The sequence below is a fragment of the Ascaphus truei genome, chromosome 21 (genome assembly GCF_040206685.1).
Source record: "Ascaphus truei isolate aAscTru1 chromosome 21, aAscTru1.hap1, whole genome shotgun sequence".
NCBI classification, from domain to species: domain Eukaryota; kingdom Metazoa; phylum Chordata; class Amphibia; order Anura; family Ascaphidae; genus Ascaphus; species Ascaphus truei.
Genome location: NC_134503.1, coordinates 11,979,444 through 12,004,363, shown reverse-complemented (window position 1 = coordinate 12,004,363; position 24,920 = coordinate 11,979,444). Strand labels below are relative to the sequence as shown.

Below are 24,920 nucleotides of genomic sequence, written 5' to 3'. Positions count from 1 at the left end.
TATATTACCAGGAAAAGCACTCTGTATTACTTTAATTAATTTTTATATATATATATATATATATATATATATATATATATATATATATATATATATATATATATATACAGTGGTTGACAAATCACCAAAAAATCTACTCGCCACACAAAAAAATCTACTCGCCACCTAGTACCAAACGTGTGCTGCTTGGGCCAATATTTACTCGCCCGGGGGTTAAATCCACTCGCCCGGGGCGAGCAAATGTATAGGTTTGTCGAACACTGTATATATATATATATATATATATATATATATATATATATATATATAGATATACACACAAAAATATGTAGAAAAGCAGCAAGCACTCCAATGTAGATATCCAGAAAGGCCTGGTGCTAGTCCCATAAATAATGTAAAGAGTACGTTACCATCCAGCAGGGCGGCAGAACAGCAAAGAGAGTCAGCAAAATAATGTATTGAAACAGACACAAAAATCCGACGTTTCGATCCCCAGAGGGATCTCCTTCCTGGGGGTGTGCACACCTTTTTTTTGTTTTAATATATGCAGTATTTGATTACCTTTATTGAAAACTAATTACCTAAGCTGACGTTCGATTCGTTCTCCCGTGATCGATCAGCAAAGATCCTGCTTCCCAGGGTTCACTAAATGGCTGCCTTTCAGTTTCAATCAATCCTTCAGTCAGTGTAACTCAGCAGCTACAATGTATTCTTATATTACTACGGTAACATTATCTATTGGTACAGTTTGCAGCTCAAACTGCAGAGAATATTGGCAACAAATTACAAACTGGACAGTGTTGCAAAGATCTTGCACTGCTTGGGAGGTGGCTAAAACCTGCTATAGAAATCAAAGGATGCTCAATATATGAAAACTAACTTAAAATAACGAGTTGAATTTAAAAATAAAATAAAAAACATTTTGTATGTCCTGTATTATCTAATACTACAGAACTGATTTATTTAAAAAAATAACTAAAAAAAAAAGACATGTTGGATATTGCATAGATTGTGCCGTTAAATGTGGCTATCTGGTTTTAACTTTATTTCTGTTTTTTTTATTTAAAGGGATGTGTTTGCAGGCTTTTGTAGAAGCGTTCCTTTACTTGGCTCAAAGGCGCTTCAAAGATCTACCTCTCCAAGAGCAGGTTGAGTCCCTGGTAGATTGGTGCGAATGCCACCTCGGAGCTGTAGATGAGAAGCAAGTGCCGTGCAGCAGAGGACTTGTGGAGCGGAGAACATCACTAAGAAGCCGTCAGCTGGAAAAACATCATGTTACATCTTACGTTCCCCTCTTAAACCGCACGAGTGCCGCCTGCAGACTCCGTGATTACAGGTTGCAGCATTCTTGAGACGAGCAGCTTTATTGTAATCAAAAGGCATAACGGCATCAGTTGCTGGCAGGACCTGTTTGCAGGACGTACGGACACCGCACTCATCGTCAGATCGGGATTAACATACGGATGTAGCAGTCGTTATTATGCCCGTTGCGGCTAGTTAAAGAGTCAATCCAAGCAGCTTAAAAAAAAAATATATATATATAATTTTTGTTTTAATATATGCAGCATTTGATTACCTTTATTGAAAACGAATTGCCTATGCTGCCCATCGATTGGTTCTGCTGGGGAGGTGGTCTAAAGCCTGCTACAGAAATCAAAGGATGCTCAGTATATTAAAACTAATTCAAAATGGCATTGAAAGTTGCATTTTAACATTAAAAAAGGGTAGTATTATCTAATACTACAGAACTGATTTATTCAACAAAAACACATGTTGAATATTTCTTGGTTTGCTCCATTAATGCAAGAAATAACCCAAAAGCGATGGCGTGCATTACTGAGTGCGCGCGTCATCATTGTCTTCAGTGGAACCGTGGTATTTCTCACAATAAATATCGCGGTAACGTTAACGCATGCAAGTAACAGGTGCAATAACATCTGCTATATCTGTATGCCGCTTACAAAGCGTCTCTTCCAACGAGTGACTTATAATGGCACCAGCCGTCCTTCTATTTTGCAAGCTCAGCTTCCAATATATTTATTATGATGCCTGGAATTTAGGCACAGTTCATCATAACCGACCTCTTTGTAATAAAATGGCAATAAGCCTCAGGGAACATGTGGCAATGAATGGAAGATCATAGACATTTACACACGTGCTACACCCTACACCATACTTCCAAACTAGTGTCCGTGTAACACAAGAAAAAATGTAACTAAATGCATCTGGGAAAGATATTTCCAGGCAGAATTTCATTATTTTCTTTGGAGGTTTCCGAGACGCACAATACTGTAACTTCCAGGTTCATAAAAGTGAAAACATAGATTGTGACATAGGGTAACGCTGTGTACAAAAGTGTATTTATGTGATTAACGGTTGGTTGGTATATTCACAAATTCCATAGGAAAATTAAGCGGAGTAAGAACAATATCCGGTTCTTAAGATTTCTCTGGGGGTAATTTCCACAAGTTTCAAAGCTCAGAATAAAAAGACAAAGAAGAAATACTTTGCGGGTAACGTATTTACTAATCGGAGCATGCAGTAAGTAATAGATTTACACTCACGGAACGTCTCATAAATTGAGCCTTTCGGGGCGTTTGATCGACACACCCACACCGCCTAGAGTCCCGCTCTGGAGATGAAACTGGATGCACTATCGTGCACAGCGAACCCTCCGATTGCTTGTCCCCGTGAACGGGAAAACCAAAGTGGCTGCCGTCTCTTAGTACAGTGTCCCCGAGGAAGCAGCATTATCTGTGAAATTGGTTGGATTGAATTGTGAGCCAATCGAGGACCATAGATCTAATGGTGTCGGGCCTGGTAGGATCGACTCAGCGGGAGTCCCATTCAGAAGCAGGGACCCTGGCTGTGTTAATCCCTGCAGGGCAGCCTGTTTACTGAGCTTTTGGGCATGCGGAAGCTGTAATCGGGCCGCGGTCGGGCTCTGTTCAGCTGCAGTTTCCTTGCACCCACAACGAACTTGGATAACACTGCATCTGTGTGTTGCGAGCTATGTTTTCACTTATGAACCTGGAAGTTATTGTGCAGCCTCGGAAACCACCAATAAAAATCTAGTACCAATGGAAGACGAAACCGTATTCTGAGAGCAGCCTATCACCAGGAATGTACTGTATTAGTATCATACTTTATCACAATAAATAGTCACATTAGATGAGCACAGTGGAATTCTGGAGCGCATTGAACTGTCTGTCTGTCTGTCTGTCTGCATTGTCTGTTTTTAGAAGTCATTATTTACCTTTTTTTAAATTACAGATTTAATCTGGAATTATCCGTCTTTAAATTGTAATGGGATGCAGTTAATATTTCTTCCACAAAAGACTTTGCAGACACACACTAGTTATATTAGTTGTTGGTGTATAGCAAATAAAAGTCCCACTTGTGAGCATATTCTCAGACATGTCTGCAGCCCTGCCATTTCCCATTATCTCATATTCCAAGGCAGCCAGGGATTCTGGGAAATGACATGCGAATGACCACACAGTGTCACCTTTGCACTGTACAGTGGAGGGTTTTTGTACCCACCATAACTTCTATAATTAGTGGTTATCAAAGTCTGCAAAAGGAATTGTCTCTGCTAAATTGGGGTCAATAGCATAACTGCGTGATTCTCTTATTGGTATATCTTACCATTAAAGCAGATTTGTTTTAGGTTGCGACACCTTTAAGTAGGCCAGCAGAATTCCTCGTAGATTCAATTATAGTGTACAGAACATCCGAAACCTAACGCGTTTCTTCTTCAAGGTGTACTGAAGAAGAACAGACCTATGAGGTTTGGAAAGCTCTGTACACCACTCTGAAAGGGATCGCAGCCCACAAATCTGATTTTCTGTGGGACCAATATGGATGCTTTGAACTACTACTATCTCAGGGGGGCTCAACTTCAGCCCTCAAGCCCCTCCAACAGGTCAGGTTCTCAGGATATCCTTGCTTCGGCACACGTGGCTCAATCAGTCCCGGAAGCTGGGATATCCTGAAAACCTGACCTGTTAGGGGGGGGCTTGAGGACTGGAGTTGAGCACCCCTGTACTATCTCATCATTAACAGACGCTCAGGTACTTATCTGCATGTCTCTCACAGGTATATTCAGTCTGTACACTGCAGCAATCATGTAATGCCCATTTTAACAAATGATTGGTTGTTAAATGAAAAACATTTGAGGCAGCAATCTCCCCCAGAAGCCTAAAGGAGTTTAACTACTATAATTTTAGTATCTCGCCCTCTGAGCAGGTCCTGCTCTTTCTTTTTCTTCTTGTGTGTTAAAGAAAGACATGATTTTAATGTCTCTCTTCTGAGGTTACCATGGTAACCGTTCGACGGCTCTGGGAGAGCTTTTTAACCTCCCGGACACTTACTATCTGAAACTCTTACATTTCCTGAACAGAGCATCAGACATTTTACAAATAAAAATTGATTTTGAAAAAGGGCAAGACAAGATTTAATTAAAGTAAAAAAAAACAAAAAAAACCATTAAGCAACAAAAACTCCATTACAAACATATTTGCACTAAAAACATCTAACTATATCCCAACATATAGTCGAATTGATATAAACAAAGAATTTGTCAATTATTATAGTACCCGTTACAACCTCAGGACATCAGATAAGGGAACATCGTCACAGGTATCCAACATTTCAGAATACCTTGGCCAGTGTAGCTTCCCAACGCTTAGTCCCCGGGACACAACCTTAGTGGGGGTACCAATTACAGTCGAAGAAGTCATGGAGACTATTATATCGCTTTTAACAATCGAAGGCCCTGACGGTTTCTCAAATCTCTATTTTAAAAAGTTTAATCCCATACTATCTCCACACCTAACTAAACGATATAATAAAATATTGGCAGGCAAACAGCTGCCGAGTGAAATGCTCATAGCTTCCATAACAGTAATCCCGAAGGAAGGGAAAGACCCGACACAGTGCCCTAGTTATAGGCCGATTTCTTTAATCAACACCGATATAAAGATTTTTACACGTCTTAATAAATGTCTGGCCACCGTAGTCAATCCAGACCAATCAGGTTTTAAACCAGAGCAGCAAGCTTCAGATAACACCAGAAGGACGATTTATATCATTCATAATGGCAACATAAATAAGAGGTCAACAGCGATTCTGGATTTAGATGCCCTGAAGGCATTCGATAGAGTAGCCTGGCTCTTTATATTCCAGATCCTGGTAATTGAGAGAACAGAAACCCAACTTATAGCTGAATGCTGCGGTCTGACAGTCTTAACTGCACCCTAACTCCTTTAGTAGATAACCCAGACTTCCCACCTGCTCACCAAACATACTTTTATGATCTGGTGCCGGTCAGGAATAATCAGGGTAGGGGATATGGTTACGAAGAACAAGGTGAAGTCATTCACAGAAATCCAGACAGAGTACAATGTACCCCCGAAGAATATTTTTCAATATATGCACCCAAGACACTATGTACAGTAACCTTGTTTAGACATACGAAAGACACCTATAGACCACTGACGACATTTGAACATTTGTATTTGATCTCAACTTATCATAAAGGGACAATAGCTCTACTTAAATTCTAATTGCTCCAGCTAACACTCTCAAGGATACAAATATACTCAGTTGGGAGAGAGACATTGGGCAAGAATTGGAGGTGACATATTTGAGAGAATGGCTAAATCATCCAGGTGCTCCACCATTAGAGAAACGAATCTCAAAATATTACACAGATGGTAATACACTCCGTCCCGATTCCATGCCTTTTTTTCCGGCGCCCTCACTCTTGTGCTGGCGGAATGGTAGCCATGTGGGCTCATTCAAACATATATGGTGGTCGTGTCCTAGGATCAACGGGTTTTGGAAAAAATCTAAAGGCTAAACTCTCCAGGTTGTGGGGCTTGTTCCTCCATGGAATATTGAATCTGTCCTGATTTAGCAGGCCTGCTGAGAACGTAGACCGTGATGCAGACGCTCTGATCAAACATATTCTCTCTGCTGCCCAAAACAAAATTGCTTGCAACTGGAAACAAGTTAAACCCCAAACAATAAGGCCAGTCCGTAACAAAATAAATGATATAATGGTTATGGAAAAGCTAACGAGCCTCCTTGAGGATGAACAAACAAAATGTGTAAATATCTGGGGCCCGTGGATATCTCACTTTGCTCAGTCTGGTAACTGATTATTAAAGCTGCCCTGCTGAGCAAGTGTGAGGTCTTGGCCCTACACCGTGACTCATGGGTTACCCATTGAACTCAAAGTTCCCATGCTGCACTGCCCTCCAGTACATCGTCTGTGTCCATTAAATGTATATCTGTCATATTATCCATGTGTATCTACTACGCCTTCCTTCCCCCCTACCCTATTTTATTTCTGTACCCCCCTACCATCCCCCCCACAAAATAAAAATTTGGAGTTAAAAAACAAACAAACAAAGATGGTGATCAATGCTGACTTCTGCTTTAAATGAGAATACTACTGTAAGGGTGTCACTTTTTAGCTTCCATGCCTTTTTCTAACTGGAATTTTTCTAATGCTTCTAAATAGTTTGGGCTAATTCTAGGTGAAGGAAGCACAGACTCAGCAACCTACTCAAGGACAGTTGTTTTTGTTTTAAGAAACATTATCTTGATGCTGTAGGCTCTCACATACCGCTGTAGCAGACGCTATTGGGTTGCTTCGCAGCATACGCGGAAGATGCGGCCATTGTTCCAAATCAGCCACGCACGAGGTGGGCGGGGCTAATGCGCCATTTCACCGGCGGCAGCAAGCCAACTGGGAAACAATATTAAAACTAAAGAACCACAAGGTTATTTATCAAAGATTCCCTGCTAAACATTTATTATACATAATATAAAGATATTTCTCTTAATCTGTGCTACAATTGACCTCTTTAGCAGGCGAGGGACTTTAATATATAATGCTACTTAGCTTCTCTTGCCTCAGTTTAATGCCCATTTTGCCTGTACCTGGGGCTATTTATCTAAGATTCATGGCTGGAAAACTGGGGTTAAAAACCCCCCTGCAAATTGAGCCAGGAATAAGGTTACCATTAAAGCAATGGGGTTTTGCGCTTTTATAAATCTGGAGCTGTTTTTTCTCTGTGTCGGAAGTTTTTGGTAAATGAACCCAGTATGCCTGTTACACTTTAAAGCGGCAACCTGCCCCCCTAATTACCCCTCCTATTATTATTTAACAGGATTGGATTTGGTGGCCCTCCACGGCTGAACCATACTATTTCCAGCTCCAAGAACTGCCCAGTTGCCGAGATTCTTGCCAGTGAAGTTACCAGTTTTGCTTCCTTGATTTTAAAGGGGATTTAAATAGTTGTCCAATAGAAAGCAGCTGATGCTGCAGCTTCCTATTGGCTTGAGATTTGCCAGCCATTTTGTTTCCCCCGGAAGGAGACTTACACCGGTAAGAATCTTGGGAACTGTGGGGGCCCCTGGCGTGAAACAGCGCAGTTCAGCTCTGCGGGGGGTGAGGGGGGTGATCTCCGAGTTACCATCCTGTAAAACAATCGGGAGGGTAACAACGTATAGGGGGATTGCTGCTTTAATGTTTGAGAGCTTGAAGGAAAAGCAGGGCATTGTGCTACAGCTGGTATCCAGCCTTTGCTGCACTAAAACTAAAGATGACTGTACAGTACTCATGAAAAAGTTACTACCACTATTTGACAAGTTCCACATCAGTAGATACAGTGCATTGCAGACCTTCTCATTGTTGTAGGGATCACATCCTCCCGGGATGTATAGAGATGGAGGGAAAAAAACCATTAGGAATTAATCATATTAAAATCTCATAAAATATCCTAATGGTATTAGTCTGGTCAGACCATACCGTGCAATGAGACTAAATACCAAAAGCTTATAATGTATATTTGTCACATTAATATTGTTGGCACGCTGATTATCATGTATATATGTGTGTGTATGTATATATATAAATAAATATATATATATATATACCATAATACTGAGTTAAGTTATGGTGAGTAAAAAAAGTGACAAAAACCCTCCACAGGAAAGCAAATATGAAAATACAACTGTATGCTCATCTGCATGTCTTAGGCAGGTCTGCAACCCCGCCTTTCCCCATTATCACCCAGCATACAGCACTTCCACTGCAGCAAGGGATTCTGGGAAATGACGTGCAAATGAGCACGCAGTGCCACTTTTTGCTTCAAAAACCATAAAGTTGTATTTGCATATATATATATATATAAAATATAAAATATATATATATATATAAAAGTTATCATAACACTAAATTAACCATTTGTAGAAAGATTAATCAAATAAAGTTTATTGATATTTTCTTGCACTGTATCCTCATAAGTACACTGAATAGTAATAATAGTTTTTCTACAGTAGTATGGTGGGGGGGTATCTAGTACAAAATAAAAAAATTTTGGGGGGGGGGTGCAGGGATGGATTTGAGGCAGCAGAGGTCCTCAAAGAACACGACTCAACAATTGCCTAGAAGGGTAGTATATAAGTATCTAGTACTGTATCAGTAACAAGAGTAACAGGAGGTGTCTAACAAGTGGACCTGGATTTTATGGGAGAATCGGCCATCTTTGACACATATCTAGGTTGTCTACCTGAGCTAATCAAGAGGAGGCAGAGTATTTCCATTGGGAAATGGGGTCCCCATATGACCCATGGGGCCCAGATTTGTTCAAATGTAGTTCTTTTTTCCATGTTATAGATTTCTCATGATGTGCTTAGCCAGTTGTTTACAGAGGAGACTCTGATCTGATTACAAAATACGGGAATCTTACTCTTGGCAGCATTCAGGAGACGGAGTACCAGAGATTTATTTATTTTTTATAGAAGTTTGGGATCCTGTCTCTCTTTAAGAGAGTTATTCAGGGGTCCTATGGAAACGTTATCCAAGATTTTCTCTAATACTTCTTTCCAGAACGTTTTAATCGGAGTATTCCCACCAAATGTGTAACATGGTACAGCACCTCTCTCACTGTAACTCCTCCAGCGCAAATCTGAATAGGTGGGGGGGAAAGTGTCTCCACTTATTCAGTATTTTATAGGACGTCTATAGGACCGTAACTGAAATGGAAGATGCAGCTCTGACTTCCCATATTTTATTCCATTGTTATGAAGAAAAATCCTTATCTACTGTAGATCCCTTTCCCAAGATTTAGCCAACGCCGGTTTCTCCGTGGAGGGATTTTATATAGAGAAGACAAATTGTGTTCTGGCAGAGTTGGGGCATTAAAATATTGTTTCAAACACGGTTGTTTGCGTTCATATCACTGCTTTCTTATTATGTTTGAATTGGTTATAAAGCCATAATTCTGTCTATGGCCAATTGTGTTTCGATTATCATTGTTTTATTCCTAATATTCATAATCCACAAATTATTTTAGGGATAAACACTAGTGGAAACCTTGATTCCTGGCTGACTTTTATAACACAGACAGCTATAGCGCCAATTATAATGCTAAGATCACTAAAAACGTCTTTGCTCTTTATAGTCCCTATTCAATATATGGTGGAGCGGTCTTCTCTTCACACCGGAAGATTTCTGCTCCATTCATTTGAAGCAAATTGAAGACGGCAACACAGTTTATAGAATTGGGGCTTGTACAGATTATCCACTGAATAGTTATAATTGATGACTTTTCACACGAATGGCCGGTAGGAGCTACGGTTAACTCGTGTTTAATACTATAATATTGTTGGTAATACTGTATAATGGTAATTCTGATTGCAGAATTTTTGATTCTACTACAGTAGCATAATGGAAGCTTACATTTTACTATAATAATTGGTAAATGGGTGTCTCGCCTGTTCAAATTGTCTCTGCATTATAGGAAACCCAATAAAATAATATTTAATGGCTCCCTTCCATTTTCCCAGTTTGAATATCATGCTTTTCACTTGCTGTTAATAATGTAATACCACCTTTCCACTGGCGAGGAGACCTGCAATGCACTGCGGCACTGAGCAGTTTGTGCTTCTGATGTGTAACACATTAAAAATGTTGTGGTGTGTAAAAAAAAAAAATGATTAAAAAAAAGTGTACAGCAACTAAAAATACCCCTCGCGGTGCATTTACATCTCTTAGACAGGTCTGCAACCCTGCTTTTCCCCATTGTCGCTTGGCAAACAGTGCATCCACTGCTGCCAGGGATTCTGGGTAATGACATGTGTAGCGGTCATGTAAAATGCCTACAGTCATCTCTCCTGCTGGCAGTAAGGCCTGGTAAGTGTGGGCATGCCAGCAGTAATCATGGAGGTTTTCCCTCACACCCTGGTGGGGTGCTCTGTGTATGGCTGGGACTGGTCACATGCTCTGACTCCATGGTTAGTGATGTCAGAGGTGTGTCAGCCTCAGAAGCTTACATAAGGCACAGCACTGTGTTTAAAAGTTAGTTCTGCTGAGAGGAGGAAGGAGTTCCAGCTCTTGTCAGAGCTGAGGAAGGAGTTGCTGGAAAGTTCTACCTGAGTTGCTGTCTAGTTCAAGTCCAGTTGAGGAAGAGTTCTGTCAGTTATGATATAGTAACTCCATGGGAGGCTGTGTCCAGGGACCTGGCACAGGACAGTGATTCCTGCGGGAGTAGTGAATCCCTGATCTAGGTGACATACCTAACTAAAGGGAGCACTGGCGAGATGAGCGGCTGAAGATACTCCTTGTGGAGGGCAGCTGCCCTGCCGTGTCAATAAAGATGAGTTCAGCCAGAAACCCTCTCGTGTATCTATCTGGAATGAGTGTACAGAGAGGAGCACCACGGAGGAGTTCCTCGCCAGGATCATCCCCTTGCGGACGCAGGGACCCTGGTGAGGTGGAGGCGCTGCACTGGAACTAGGTGAGACTCAGCACACTACCTCAGCTGCCTGTCTGACGGGTCCTCCCCACACACCATCATGCGGGAGACTCAGGAGTCCTGTAGCCAACAGGTGCACCATCAGGCATATCTACACTGTAATGGGGTCCGGTTAGACCACAGGGGCCAATGTGAGATTGGGTGGGTCAGGCCGGGCCAGAAATACCGTTACATTTGGAGGCGAGCTGCTGAGATCAGATCTGTCATCAGGACAGGCTCTAGCTAGGCACACTGGGAAACAGGGAGAGTGTCTGCTGCCACTTTGTGCTGCGTAGGGACGGACCTAGGGGTGGTCAGGGGGCTGACGGGATATTGTCAGTTCGCAGGGACAACCTAGGGGCCTGAAGGGAGTGAGGGGTCTGGAGCGGGCTATAGCTGACCGAGTCACCTTGAGGCAGTGCTAGTTGGTAGGATGCCAGAAGGGACAGCCTGTTAACTTGGTCAGGAGTCCTGGAGAGGGTCTGCGCTAGGCTGACCAAGACAGGTAGACGCCCCAAGTACTGCATGGCAGAGCCAGCCAGAGTACCTAGCCATTCCAGACACTCACCGTAGGGAGCACAGACTGGGAGGAAGGAGTCACAGCAGACACTGAGAGAGTGAGCCTAGCCTGAGGTAGTGCAACACTGAGTCACACCTAGATAAGGTACACATGTGGTGGTGCATCTGAGCTAATCTTTATTGTACCGGTGTGGTGGCTGCCCCGCAGAGTGGAGCCTCATGTACGACAACTGTTATGAGAGAGTGGAGGATCCGCGTGGCGCGGAGAACGTAAAATGGCGGACAGAGGCTGATGGGGAGGGCACCCGTGGCGTGCAACCCACTGAAGAGCAGACTGTCGCTGAATTGTCCTTAACGAGTTTGCTCTGGAGCGGAGCAAAGGCCGTGGCTGCCCCGTTTTTATCCTGCCTGGGACAGCGAGGGGCCACCCTTGAAGAGTGTGAAGAAATTGTTATAATTGGGGGAGAACCCCGTGAGGAGAGCGAACAAATGGACTTTTTGGGTGCCAAAACCAACCAAAATGGCGGTTCCCGCTTGCTAGGGAAACCGCATGGGCCAGGCGCAGAAAAAATGGCTGCTGCAGGACTTGCACAGAGCTGGCCGGGAATGGCGCGAACAGCAGAGCCCCGCCCTGAAGGGGGGCATGGCGCGAAAGCTATGGCTGCGCCGGGATGGACAGTGACTAATTCAGCCCCTGTGCTGAGTCAACCGTTGAGTCTATGGGACCCTCCCCTGATTTCTACCAGGGGGAGTGACTTTCAATTATGGCCTGTGAGAATGCACCCACTGGGCCCAGGGACTGATATCCAGACGGCGCCACTACAAAAAGTAGTTCCGGCCGTGGAGGTGATTTGCAAGCAAAGGTACCTTGTGCAAAAAGCTGCTGCAAGGAGAAGGCGGGAACTAGCCGCGGGAAAGGACTCCAGCTCTGGGGAGGAGACTGGCGCGAAAACGCAGACCGCGCCCACCAGGACTGAGAGAGGTGCGGCCTTAATTAAGGGGCATGATATTCCCCTGTGGGACCCGCCCATTATTGCAACCCCTGGGGGCGGGTTCCAACTCTGTCAGAGAAGGGAGGAGCCGAAGCAGGGAGTGGCGGATCCAGCAACTTCCACCAGTCAGTTGCGAGGAACCACAGAGAAGGAGAGACCTGTACAGGAAGTGACTCCTGTACAAAGAATGGCCTGCTCCTCCACTGTGGGCACTATGGTCTCCACCCAGCCCTACTCAGTGCCCGGCGGGGTGCTGGTGGTGAGGGTGGCCAATACAGAGACGGTGGTCGGGCTCTGCCTACAATGCGGGCTGCCCGGAGGTACTGTGAATACGGTGGCACGTTGCCCTCATTGCGGGACTTTGTATCTGTGGCCTATGCCCACGTTCATCCCAATACAGCCTGCTGACCCCCCGGTGGATGTGACACGGCGCTCTGTTGAGTCCCCGGGCGCGCTGTGGATCAACCGCGCGAGTCCCGGAGACAGGGGACTGGAGCCGGTCAAGTCGGCTGGGTCACTGGCCATTGAGGCGGCTGGATTAACCCCCGCGACAGGGGCAAAGAGACTTTCACCCCGCCCCGCGACCCCTAGGTCGGGGCGAGGGGACTACTCTGATGAGGACCTCCGTGAGCTGGCGGTAGCAAAAACGGAGCGGAAAAGACAGACGGGAAGAACGACGCCCCGTGGGGTGAGTGACCGGACGTCCCCCGCAGATCGGCGATCCGACCGACGGAGTCCTGCCACCCCAGGACATGGCGGAGATGGGAGAGAGACGCCTACACCCCTGTGGACGGGTAAGCCAAGCAGCGCTATTACTTACCTGGTTGCAGCAGACGGCATAGAGCTGGAAGGGCCGCGCCAGGCCTCAGGCGCACGTGGAGGGACGGCATCACTTCCGGTGGCGACGGCGGAGCAACCGGATGTCGTCGTGGAAGAAGAGATCCCGCATGGGGGTCCCACGTGAGATGGCGACGCTTCCGGTTCCGGGGAGGACGTCACTTCCGGTGGCGACGGCGGAACCCAGGAAGGGGAAGCAGCGACGCTTCGGCGATTGGGGGAAGGTCCCCGACCGCTCGTATTGCCCAGAAAATGGAGAGACGATCTCAGGACTGAGGAGGGTGAGACATCATCCTTGGACCAGTCTACGGACAGCCAGGAGCGGGTCGTAACCCCGTGGGGTCCCGTTCCATGCCCCTATACCCAACCCCATGCCCTAGGTAATGCCCCTACCCCTATCACATGGTCACCGGGTTCACCGCCCAGCTTGGAACTTGTGGACATACCTTTGGGGGGGGAGGAAGAACGGACTGGGGAGAGGCAGCTCAGTGGAGCTACGGAAGGTGATTCACGGGGAGGGGGAGAATTGAGGGTGGCGGATACAGCACCCCAACCGGCAGTAAAGGCTCCGGGGTCCTCGAGGTGGTTCAACTCGCGATCCACAAGGTCGTCAGGGGTATTTTCATTTGATGACGACCGGGAACCAGGGCCTAATCCCTTTAAGGAGACCCGGTGGTGGGCTCCACTATTTGAGGGGTACTCCGCGTGGATGGACCGTACTCGGTTCCTCATCCGGCGGGAGGAGGTGGTAGATTTCTGGTGGAAAGAGGGAGAGTTTACACCCGAGCAGAGGGACAGAGAATTACAGAAGAGGTGGTTCCAACTGGAGCGTAGAGACATAGCGCCCATGGGTCCTGACACTCTGTCAGACCCAGTAGATTCTGATGAGCCCCTATCATGGGTGTTACCTGGAAGGGCAGGTAGTGCTGATCTGACCAGGGTCAGTAGGGCGGAGAGGGCTATAATAGTCAAATATAAAAAATCCCATGGGTTGGAGTATCCCTATGTTCCGGAGCCCCTGATGGATGAAATTGAGGACAATAGGGAAACGTGGCTCCAAGAGACTATAGAGCTGTATTTAGTCAATAGGGGGAGCGCCATTGTAGGTAAGAAGGCGGAAGAAAGGATAGACACCCTGATGCGAGTGTGGAGCATAGGGAGAAATGTTCACAAACATAGGGTGACCTATGTGCCAGAGAGAGGATCGCCTAGGCATTATTATGTCACGGTCCTGGATATGGGTAACAGGGAGGTGAGGAAACCCGACCCAGATCACTATTTTTAGGGGGTACTAACGCATCACGCGGGTCTGTGGCTGCTAGTCTTGGCGGGCTTGGCGGATGACTGTATTCATGTGTACTGCATTATGAGGAAATTTGTGTGATGTTAATTATGTTTTCCGTTACAGTGCTTCCTGGAAAGAGGTATACAAATTTAGGTCCCAGCGAGGACGATGGGATTCACCAGGGGGAGAATGTAGCGGTCATGTAAAATGCCTACAGTCATCTCTCCTGCTGGCAGTAAGGCCTGGTAAGTGTGGGCATGCCAGCAGTAATCATGGAGGTTTTCCCTCACACCCTGGTGGGGTGCTCTGTGTATGGCTGGGACTGGTCACATGCTCTGACTCCATGGTTAGTGATGTCAGAGGTGTGTCAGCCTCAGAAGCTTACATAAGGCACAGCACTGTGTTTAAAAGTTAGTTCTGCTGAGAGGAGGAAGGAGTTCCAGCTCTTGTCAGAGCTGAGGAAGGAGTTGCTGGAAAGTTCTACCTGAGTTGCTGTCTAGTTCAAGTCCAGTTGAGGAAGAGTTCTGTCAGTTATGATATAGTAACTCCATGGGAGGCTGTGTCCAGGGACCTGGCACAGGACAGTGATTCCTGCGGGAGTAGTGAATCCCTGATCTAGGTGACATACCTAACTAAAGGGAGCACTGGCGAGATGAGCGGCTGAAGATACTCCTTGTGGAGGGCAGCTGCCCTGCCGTGTCAATAAAGATGAGTTCAGCCAGAAACCCTCTCGTGTATCTATCTGGAATGAGTGTACAGAGAGGAGCACCACGGAGGAGTTCCTCGCCAGGATCATCCCCTTGCGGACGCAGGGACCCTGGTGAGGTGGAGGCGCTGCACTGGAACTAGGTGAGACTCAGCACACTACCTCAGCTGCCTGTCTGACGGGTCCTCCCCACACACCATCATGCGGGAGACTCAGGAGTCCTGTAGCCAACAGGTGCACCATCAGGCATATCTACACTGTAATGGGGTCCGGTTAGACCACAGGGGCCAATGTGAGATTGGGTGGGTCAGGCCGGGCCAGAAATACCGTTACACATGCAAATGAGCTCAGGGTGTTACTCTTCCCATCCACTTTAACAGGAACCCCTATCGGCTTATGCCTGCCGTATTGCACAGCTGTTCAGCATTTATGTGCGCCAGATGTGGAAGGGCCACCAAGCACAATTAGCGCAGCTGTTCTAAGACAGTTGATTTGCTGTAGGTTGTGCGATAGCTTTTATCGGACGAACATTAGGGTTCTTGATAGATTAAATGATAATGTGCAGAGCTTTAGAAGAGACCTGTGATGTTCCAAAAACTCTGTGGGCTATAAAGTCAAATAGAAACAACCTTACTGCGGGTCCCATACAAGGCCTCACAACCTACAACGACGAATCTCTGCAGGACACAGGTCTGTGGCTGGGGGAAAGCTTGTCCATGCGGATGCTGCCCCATGGTCATGCAAGAGTTATTATGTAGGTCGCGCGCTGCTGTTAGGGTTTAAAGGCACCTTATTTGAAAATTGTTGTAGAGAGCTAACTGGGAGACGGACGATCCGGTAGGCGTTTGTGGTTGCGCGTGGTTAGTGAGTTGTAGGCCTGTGCATCTGGTAGTTAGGGGGTTAGCTATAAAAAGGGAGCTTTGGCAGTTAGCTATTATTATTTTAAATCTTACCTTCATCGCCCTCCACCCCCCTCACCCCCTTTGTTTGTTTGTTTAATTGTGTAATTTGAAGATTTTATTGTAAATTTCTTTTGTTTGCTTCATTTTTTAATTGTGTTCAATCTGTGTGTGTGTGTGTGTGTATATATATATATTTATTTATTTATTAGTGCTTATATTCAATTTATTGTTATATATATATATATATATATATATATACTGTATATATATAAAATAATAATTTTTTGTTGTCACCACTTTATTTCATGGTTTGGTTATTAAGTTTAAACTCAAGAGTAATATGGTGGGTAATTAAAGTTTGATGTGTTAAGTTTAAACTCTTGTAAATATTAGGTACAATGTTTATTTATCATTGGTTGCCCTATGGCCAGTTAGGCTAAGCTTGGAATTAAGAGTGATTAATAAAAAATGATGAAAGTTAATATTAATAAAGCTGTGGCTTTGACCACCATTTCCAGATAGACTTAGCTTTAAGTCTGGGCACATGTGTCCTGGGCGGGGCATACATTCTCCACGACCAATACAGCTACTAGAACTTTGAAGTTCTAAGCCAGTGCATTCAAAATGAGTATCCCAATCTAACTAATGTAAAGGTAAGCTTTAAATAACACATGTGTACTATTTGTTCTGCTCCTCCCTACATCTCAGCCCTAATTTCTCGCTATGCACCATCCCGACTCTTGCATTTTGCTCAAGGATATCTTCTCTCTACCCCTTTTGTATCCAAAGCCCTCTCCCGCCTTAAACCTTTCTCACTGACTGCCCCACGCCTCTGGAATGCCCTTCCCCTCAATACCCGAGTAGCACCCTCTCTATCCACCTTAAAACACACCTGCTTAACGAAGCATATGAGTAGCTCCATGGCCTATAATTTACACCTCATACATAAACCTTGGCCCCCTGCAGACGCACTTCCAGGAACGCCCTCCTACTGTCTCTGTACGTTCTTCCTACCAACCAATTAGATTGTAAGCTCTTCGATGCAGGGACTCCTTTTCCTAAATGTTCATTTTATGTCTGAAGCACTTCTTCCGATTATTCCGTGTTATTTGTATTATTTGTTATTTATGATTATCACGTGTATTACTGCTGTTAAGTGCTATGTACATTAATGGCGCTATATAAATAAAGACATACATACTATCTTATAATGTAACAAATCCATTCACAGTTATCATGGACTACATTTTATGGTTCTATTTTAAAAAAAAAATATTTAATGTATTTGATATCAAACAGATAGGAAAGTATTTGGGGTTTGGATGGTTTTTCCATTTAATTTTACTTGTACTTCTTCCATTGTAAACGCGTTCCAACCTGCGAGGCATTTTATTATTCTAGCAGAACTGGCCCACACTAGATTCTCCTTTAATCTGGTCAATTTGTTCTGAGTCCTGATGTTTCATCAGATATATTCCCACTAGTAGGGAAATAGCTTTCTCAAATGTATTCTGCTTATCTATCCACAATGAGAGCTGACATCCATCAAGACTACTATATGTGGCCAGTGCTTATAAACAGTATTTCCACAGCATCTCCTGGATGTTTCATAGTTTCAGAATACTGTACTCCAATCTCATTGCTCACTGGGGGACTTCTGAAAGATTGATTTGGACAAATAGTTTCTATTAACCATATGCAAATACTAATCAATAAAATAATGGCGTGTACCGTCTAGAATGGTAAAATATTGGATCAATCTCAAACACAGTAGGCTGATGTAATCAGTAGGGTAATTTAGTCTGATACACTGCTCAGTTTTATTTAGGTTGCATAAGGATTTTTGCAATATGAAGATAAAGCATTGGTCCTTGGGTTTTGTCATCTGTCAAAACAAATGAAGCCAGAGGGTTATTTTTTTCATACCTCCATTGTAATACATTTAAGGACATTCACAAGTTGAAAAATGGTAACTTCTTGTTCCCTGGCATCTGACATTTGTCTTTTGATTGGCAGTGTGTTCCCAGAAAATAGCTTACAGTTCTTTTCATCTTGTGATTGATGTTCTACACAGACACAGTCTTATAGTAGAATTGGACTTGAAATGTTATGAATCTCAATGCCTTCTCTCAGATCTTAAAGGCAGTATTATCTGGGGCTGAAAACAGCAATTTCTTCATCCCATTTGTAGTTATTTGAAATTAACTTTGTGAGAGAGCAATACCCTCTTCATTCGGGGATCATCTGCTTGTTATACCAGACATATTACACATCTAATCCCACCTTTCTTTCCCACAATTTAAAGTATTATTTCATGTTTGGGATCCAAAGGCAAAAAAATAAACATATCACGACTTAGATCAGTACTAAGTAAAGCCTCTTCTAAGACTTCTTCTAATTGAATATCAGACCTGCATGCACTAGTTTTTTGAGGCTACCTACCTAGAATAGTTAGAGAATAGTGAATAATATGAGGTGCTCTGACAGTCTGTATAGAAATATTTATTATCAAAGTACATGGACAACTCATTTTCCTCAGTACATTGAATGAAGTTTCAAAGCATCTGTAAACGTAGACCGGTCAACATATCGGCCCAATTTTACAATGATTGGCCCGCAAACTGTCTTCCAGAGCTCAGAGTTGTGGCTGGGCACCACTTCGTAGTAATGGGCCAGTTGTATCTGAATGTAGCTTCATTTTGGGTGAATTCACTTGGCTTGGCGTGCACAAAATGTTGAAAAAAATCATTTCAATATTGTCTTAAAATGTCCTGTAAGATGGGTATGTATTAAGGCTTGGTACAGATTAATGCATGCTACCCGACATTAATTCCCACTCAAGTCCGTGTGAGTTGACGCCTGGGTGCGTTAATCCGTAAATGACCTTAATGAATCACCCCATAAAAGTCTAAAAGGAGTAGATAGGGGATAGTTGAGTTGTCCAAATTAAAATAGAAATATGAATTGTGTAGACCAATTCTGACATTGTAGTGCTATTTTACTCCTTCAATGCCCCAATGATGTCCTGTGTACATCAAGAAAAGTGCCACCCTAGGGGCCCTTATGATGTACACCATATGCCATTGGCCTGAACTCATTATTTAGGAGTTATACCGCACTGAAATGGGCGGGCCCGTCCCCTGCCCGTCACATCCAGCCCGACAGCCGGAACAGAAACCAAAGAGCGGTCCCATCATGCGGAAGTGCCGGTCCCATCATGCGGAAGGTGGATCGACGCTCCGGTGCTGAAAGGGGTTAAAGAGCAGGTGATCAGTACATCTCAGTCTTCTAAGACAATACTTACGATGACTATTAATGGGATTGTTCTCAGTACAGAGGAGGTTTGTAAAATTGTATAGAATTCTGTTCTTCAGAAATGGAATTATATGAAGAAGTAAATTAAAGGGTTGTTACCGTGTAACCAAAATAGATCGGGACACGATCACACAAACTCCTATGCACTTTATAGGTAGTTTCCGTGCGATAGTACCTCGATCAGCACTACTGTATCTCAGTTTAATGAATAACGCCCTGTGAATTGCTAAGTCACTCCAATCCTCTTTGAAAAATTGCCCATTGCAACACCATGATGGGCATGGCTGCCTTCTCTTAATGTTACTGCTAGCAGAAATATTATGGTCAATTTGTTTGACGCCTCCATATAGAATACTGTGGAGAACACGTGTGAATTCCTTAATATCGAGCAAAAAAAAGATAAAAGTTCTTCTATATCTAAAGCAAAATTGGTCATTAGGGCTGTTCTTTTGGTAGGACAAGCCTGGTCTTAGAGTGGGGAGAAAATGCATTCTGTAACCCTTTACCATCTTCTGTGACCTCTGGTAATTTGGAGACAGTCTATAGGAAAAGTTATTGGAAGTTACCAAAAATACATATTGGGATCTATCACATTGTCCATCACTGTGCTTCATTCTCTTTCCCTTGTATTTGCACCATATAGTCTGCCAGGTTTGAAGTGGCATAAATGTCTCTGGCCAACAATTTTACATTCTGTAGATTTCATACAACTATGTACATATAAATGGGGCAGGGAATCCAAACACACGTTTTTTAGTGTTTATACATAGTCCACAATGTGGGCTCTCACCGATCCTACATCGCGGTCCTACCATCTCCTGCATCGTTCCTATACGCCACAGTAATCTGACGCAACATAAGAATGATTGTCATGTACAGACTTTGGAGAAAGCAGGAGTCAAGCACACCAAAAAAAGTTAAGTCAATGAAGTCAAGTTTAACGACTTAGGGGCCTATGCAGAGAGCAGCGCTATTTCGAAATTCGCCATTTTTTGGAGAAAATCGCGCAGAAAACAGCAGAAAATGGCGAGTTCCGAAAAACGCGCCAATTTTTCTTTTCTATTTGTAAAACTCGCCTCGCGGCTGGCGAGAACCTCAATCTCGCCAGTTTTAAAAATATCCTAATGCAGAGAGCCGCGAACGGCATCTAGCGGCTGTTCGCGCCAATAAAATGGCGCGATTGTCTCCTTTTTGCCTCGCCAGAAAAAATTGGCAAGAAGCTGCCGCTCGCGGCCATTGCAATGGGAAAAAAAAGGCGCGAATTTGTTTTTACACGTTTCTGAAGCGCGCATCTCGCCAATTTAAACTCGCCACACGCATCCATGTTAAACATAGCAGAATTCGCACTTTTCTGCATATGGAGAATAAAACTCTCCAAAAAAGCTACTTTTTACTAAATTCGCCATTTTTAAAATTCGCTGCTCTCTGCATAGGCCCCTTAAAGAAGTCATCAATTACTTTCATTTGGTGTGTTTGACTCCTGCTATCTGATGACGACTCCATCTTGACCAAGATGTTGATTGTGTTAGACCCTTGAGCTGTTTAGGAGCTTCCCAAGTTGCTGGCTTCTGAATTTTTTCTCTTAGCATGTACACACTTGGCCGGCCAACTTTCCTATGCTCCCTACAAATGAGCATGCAGACCCCCAACCCCTCACGCTACACCCAGTTATACTGCCAGCACCAGGATTACATTTAGGGTTTACACCTCGGGAGTATCTGGTCTCCAAGAAGGATATACAAGTTAGCAAAACTTGTCAGGAAATGAAGGCAATCCCCTCTAAGGTAATAGGTTCAATCAGAGCTCAAAGACCGTACTTATTACATTTTAGATTTAATATTACAAAGATGCCGGGAATAGGTCTTGATGCTCTTCGGAATAAACATGTAAAATTGGATAATTTCACGCGAGAGATAGGCATTGCAACTCATCAATGCAGCTCACTGGTATTGCATGTATATACAGATTCCTAATAATAAGAATAATTTGTAGCAGTGACCAAAGTGTGATGACTGTGGAGTAGTGATAACTGCTACTTTTTTTTTTTACAAACAGAATTTCAATTTCTAGACAAAGAAAGCCTCACCCCTTCCTATAGCCTAAATGTTACTTAAAGCAGCAGTCCTTCTTTACAGCATTGGAATGAAGAATTACACGGTAGCTAAACAGTGTTATTGTTAGTGTAGGGGACTCCCCACAGCTCCCAGAATTGCATCACTTTTCCCCGGATATATAGACCGACCGTAACGGCTTAAAGTAGTAAATAAATAGTATTGAGATATACTGCCGATACTTTAATGTAGTATTCGCCAAGTACAGATGTGTCCACACTTACTGTAAGAAAACAAGTCATTTATTACACATGCTGCATCTGAAACAGCGCTTAGTACAGTACAACACACAGACCATGATACTCACAGAATCAGTAAACAAATATCCTCCAGTTCCCATCCACCCCTCGTTGTTGACTTCCTCCTCAAGCCACCGTGGGATGTCAATGTCACCGTCTTCCTTTGTGCCACAGCTGTACCAGGGAGACAATCCCTGCTCCTCCTGCTGGTCACTGGGCCGTAGCAGGAGGAGCGTGTTAGCTCGGCCAGTGTCCCTCTACAAAACAAAGTTTAAACACAACATTGAATTGCATATAATCATTTGTACGTGTAATCCCCCTCCTAAAGAGTTACTAACATGGCTATTGTATGGTGGGCCCCACCCTGGGTTGCTATGGGGATCCAGACGTCACTCAGCGGTATTTAAGATGGAGGGATTATTCTAGAAGGTTAGGTTCCAGGAGGACATGACGCGAGGAGTCTCGGGGAGAGTAGATAAGTAATGGTTATATAGTAATAGTATAGATCAGGCCTCCCTGTTTCTGTTGTATGATAGGGACAGTGCCATTAAGTTAGGATCCCAAAAGTAGTAATGAATAAGTAATAAAAAAAATTATATGACACGCCATAGAGGGCCTCAGAAAAGAGGGCTCCTGGGTGCTGGCGAATCAGCTCTAACCGCGGATCGGCATTAATATTCCTTATCCATCTGTATGGAAGTGGCAGTTTTCCAAACAAGCTAAAGGTATTGGGTCAAGTAAGAAAAAACCCATCAGAATTCCTTTAGGAGCCCAACATTGCAGGATCAATACCGTTGGTGGTTCCGAAGCAACAAGGGGGTCCGGGTCCCACATATACTCCAAGCACTGATGGAAGAACTGTATTCATGTATGTTATAAACTATAGTACAACATTATTAATATGTGTATGAATGGTCCCTGACCATGGGAGCACAAATAAATTACTATTGTACTTTTAAAGTTCCTGGCGCCCATTATTCTATAACCTCGATACCTCATCGCCCAGCCGCCTGAATCCAGCCCCTGAGTCCAGGTAACCCATGTGGAGTAGCCATATAATACACCCCGATGTAATCTCCCTAGAAGCCGGGCAGGGAGGGTTACACACACACAATAATTATGTTATGCAATTATTAAAGTACTGTAGGTACCCTATTCCCACAATTACTTTGGTAGGGAAAACCACCATCCAGACACGGTCCATCAGATCACAGAGCTCAAGTGGGAACTCCCAGGCTAGGAATGATGGGATGGTTTTTGGGGCGGCCTTGATATCTAGCAGCCATCATAATAATAATAATAATAATAGGTTCATAGACATTTCTATTGACATTGTTACATTGTATAGAAACACATGTGTCGTGTCGTTGCTGACCGTGCATGCGTGGGCATAGGCAAAGCTATTCAGTGCGACATTGTCCAGATACATACTGAATTGTAATTACATAAATAAACCTTGCAAATAATTGTGCCGGCTAAATTGCAGCGGGAAAAAAAAAAGTGGCTTTAATCTCGCACCTTTTCGCGGTACCGAAAACAGTAAGTCTGGACACATCTATCAAATACCAACACGTTCAGATGAGAATTCCACTTGACAAAAACATTGGTTAAAAAAAAGTGTATACTTTAAAACAAATATTACAATGTGTGGTATCTGTCTTACATTGTCTGGGTACAGTCAGCGTGCCATTCTGTGAAGATGCAGGTGCGAGCATAAAATACAAAGCCTAGTTTGACGCCGGTTGAGATTACCAGGTTTTATTAACTTTGCCAGATGTCACAGGCTTCTCAGCACATGTACACTTTAATAGTTCACACATTTATCATTTTCGGTTTCCCAGGAATAATGTGGAAGAGGAACTGGCAGATATCACAATATTCCTGACTCCGTGTCAACCTCGTGCAGCAAATTGCTTCTTGCCATTTATAACATCCACCGAGATTCCCCGTCACCTTGCCCTTATAGAGATTGTTCTGTGCCCTTGCAAAGAGATTGCATCGAGGCTTCTTGGATGTCTTTTCTCAGACATGTCATTTACCCCCTTTTGCTTCAGTTAACTGCACTAGTCCTATATACTAGAAATGGAAAAGTCCTCTATTTACTCCCCTTAATGGAACAGATCTGCAGATATAAAAATAACAATGGTGGTGATATAAGATTCGGTTGTTTTCCGAACACAGGAACATTTAGGAGAGGTTTCCTGCTACATAGAAACTATTTTATTCCTACACATGCTGTTTAATATCACCACGGGCATAATTGGTAGGAGACTGAGCTTTTCTTTCCTGAACGTGGGGCAATAAAAAATAAAATAGCTCCTGTCTTCATGGGATTTGCAGCTATACATTGTATGTGTCAGGCGGTAGATTACAGATTAATGGAGGCCTGTGAAGCCGGGTTCCTCATGAGTACTGACACCTGAGGAAATAAACAAATAATAGTGGTCACAGCGACAGTATGATCTGAATCTCGGGGGGGGGGGGGGGTGTCCAATATGAATGCATTCAGTTGCAGAATCCTAATGAGCTCTCCTCTAACCGAGTTTTTGTGAGTCTTACTGATTTTTAGCATCACTAGCTAATAGACAAGAAGGGCTTCACTAAGACAAATGACAGCTTTTCAAATGAAATGCACTTTTTGGTCCAAAATGCTCTCCCCATCTAATTTGAATCATTGGAGGTTGACATCTCTCAAAGATGCTTTGCAGATGAAAGACTCCGAACAGTTCCCAAATCTCCATGACTTCCTCTGGGGCCCGAGATTTTAGCCATGCTGCTCCCACCCTTTGGAACAGCCTCGTAGACTCGAATCTATAAAAACAGGCTCATGACCGACCTGTGAAGCGCTTTGAGTCCCATTGAGATAAAATCACTACAGTATATCAATAAAGTTATTATTTATTATTAAAGAGGGTATATAACATTTTGAAAGGGGACTGGAAGACCTCCTGGTCTGTCTCTGTCTCTGTCTCTGTCTCTGTCTCTGTCTCTGTCTCTGTCTCTGTCTCTGTCTCTGTCTCTGTCTCTGTCTCTGTCTCTGTCTCTGTCTCTGTCTCTGTCTCTGTCTCTGTCGATATATATTGATATATATATATATATATATATCAATATATCAATATGTAGAGGTATATATATAAATTTGTGAGGTAAAAATATATTGGGGAAAAATCAAGACATTTGAGGAATTATGCCAAAATTGAAGA

General features: G+C 43.7%; 1 protein-coding gene across 3 annotated transcripts in view; it reads left to right on the top strand.

The window, feature by feature from the left end:
- Positions 1-7,358, top strand: part of TTLL11 (tubulin tyrosine ligase like 11) — a 152,383-nt gene extending 145,025 nt beyond the window's left edge. For all 3 annotated transcript variants that reach the window (XM_075578980.1, XM_075578978.1, XM_075578979.1), the window contains one exon: positions 1,069-7,358. In XM_075578980.1, the coding sequence (XP_075435095.1) occupies positions 1,069-1,352 (284 nt within the window). In that variant the 3' untranslated portion in view covers positions 1,353-7,358. The remainder of the gene's footprint in view (positions 1-1,068) is intronic.
- The last annotated feature ends 17,562 nt before the right edge of the window (positions 7,359-24,920 follow it).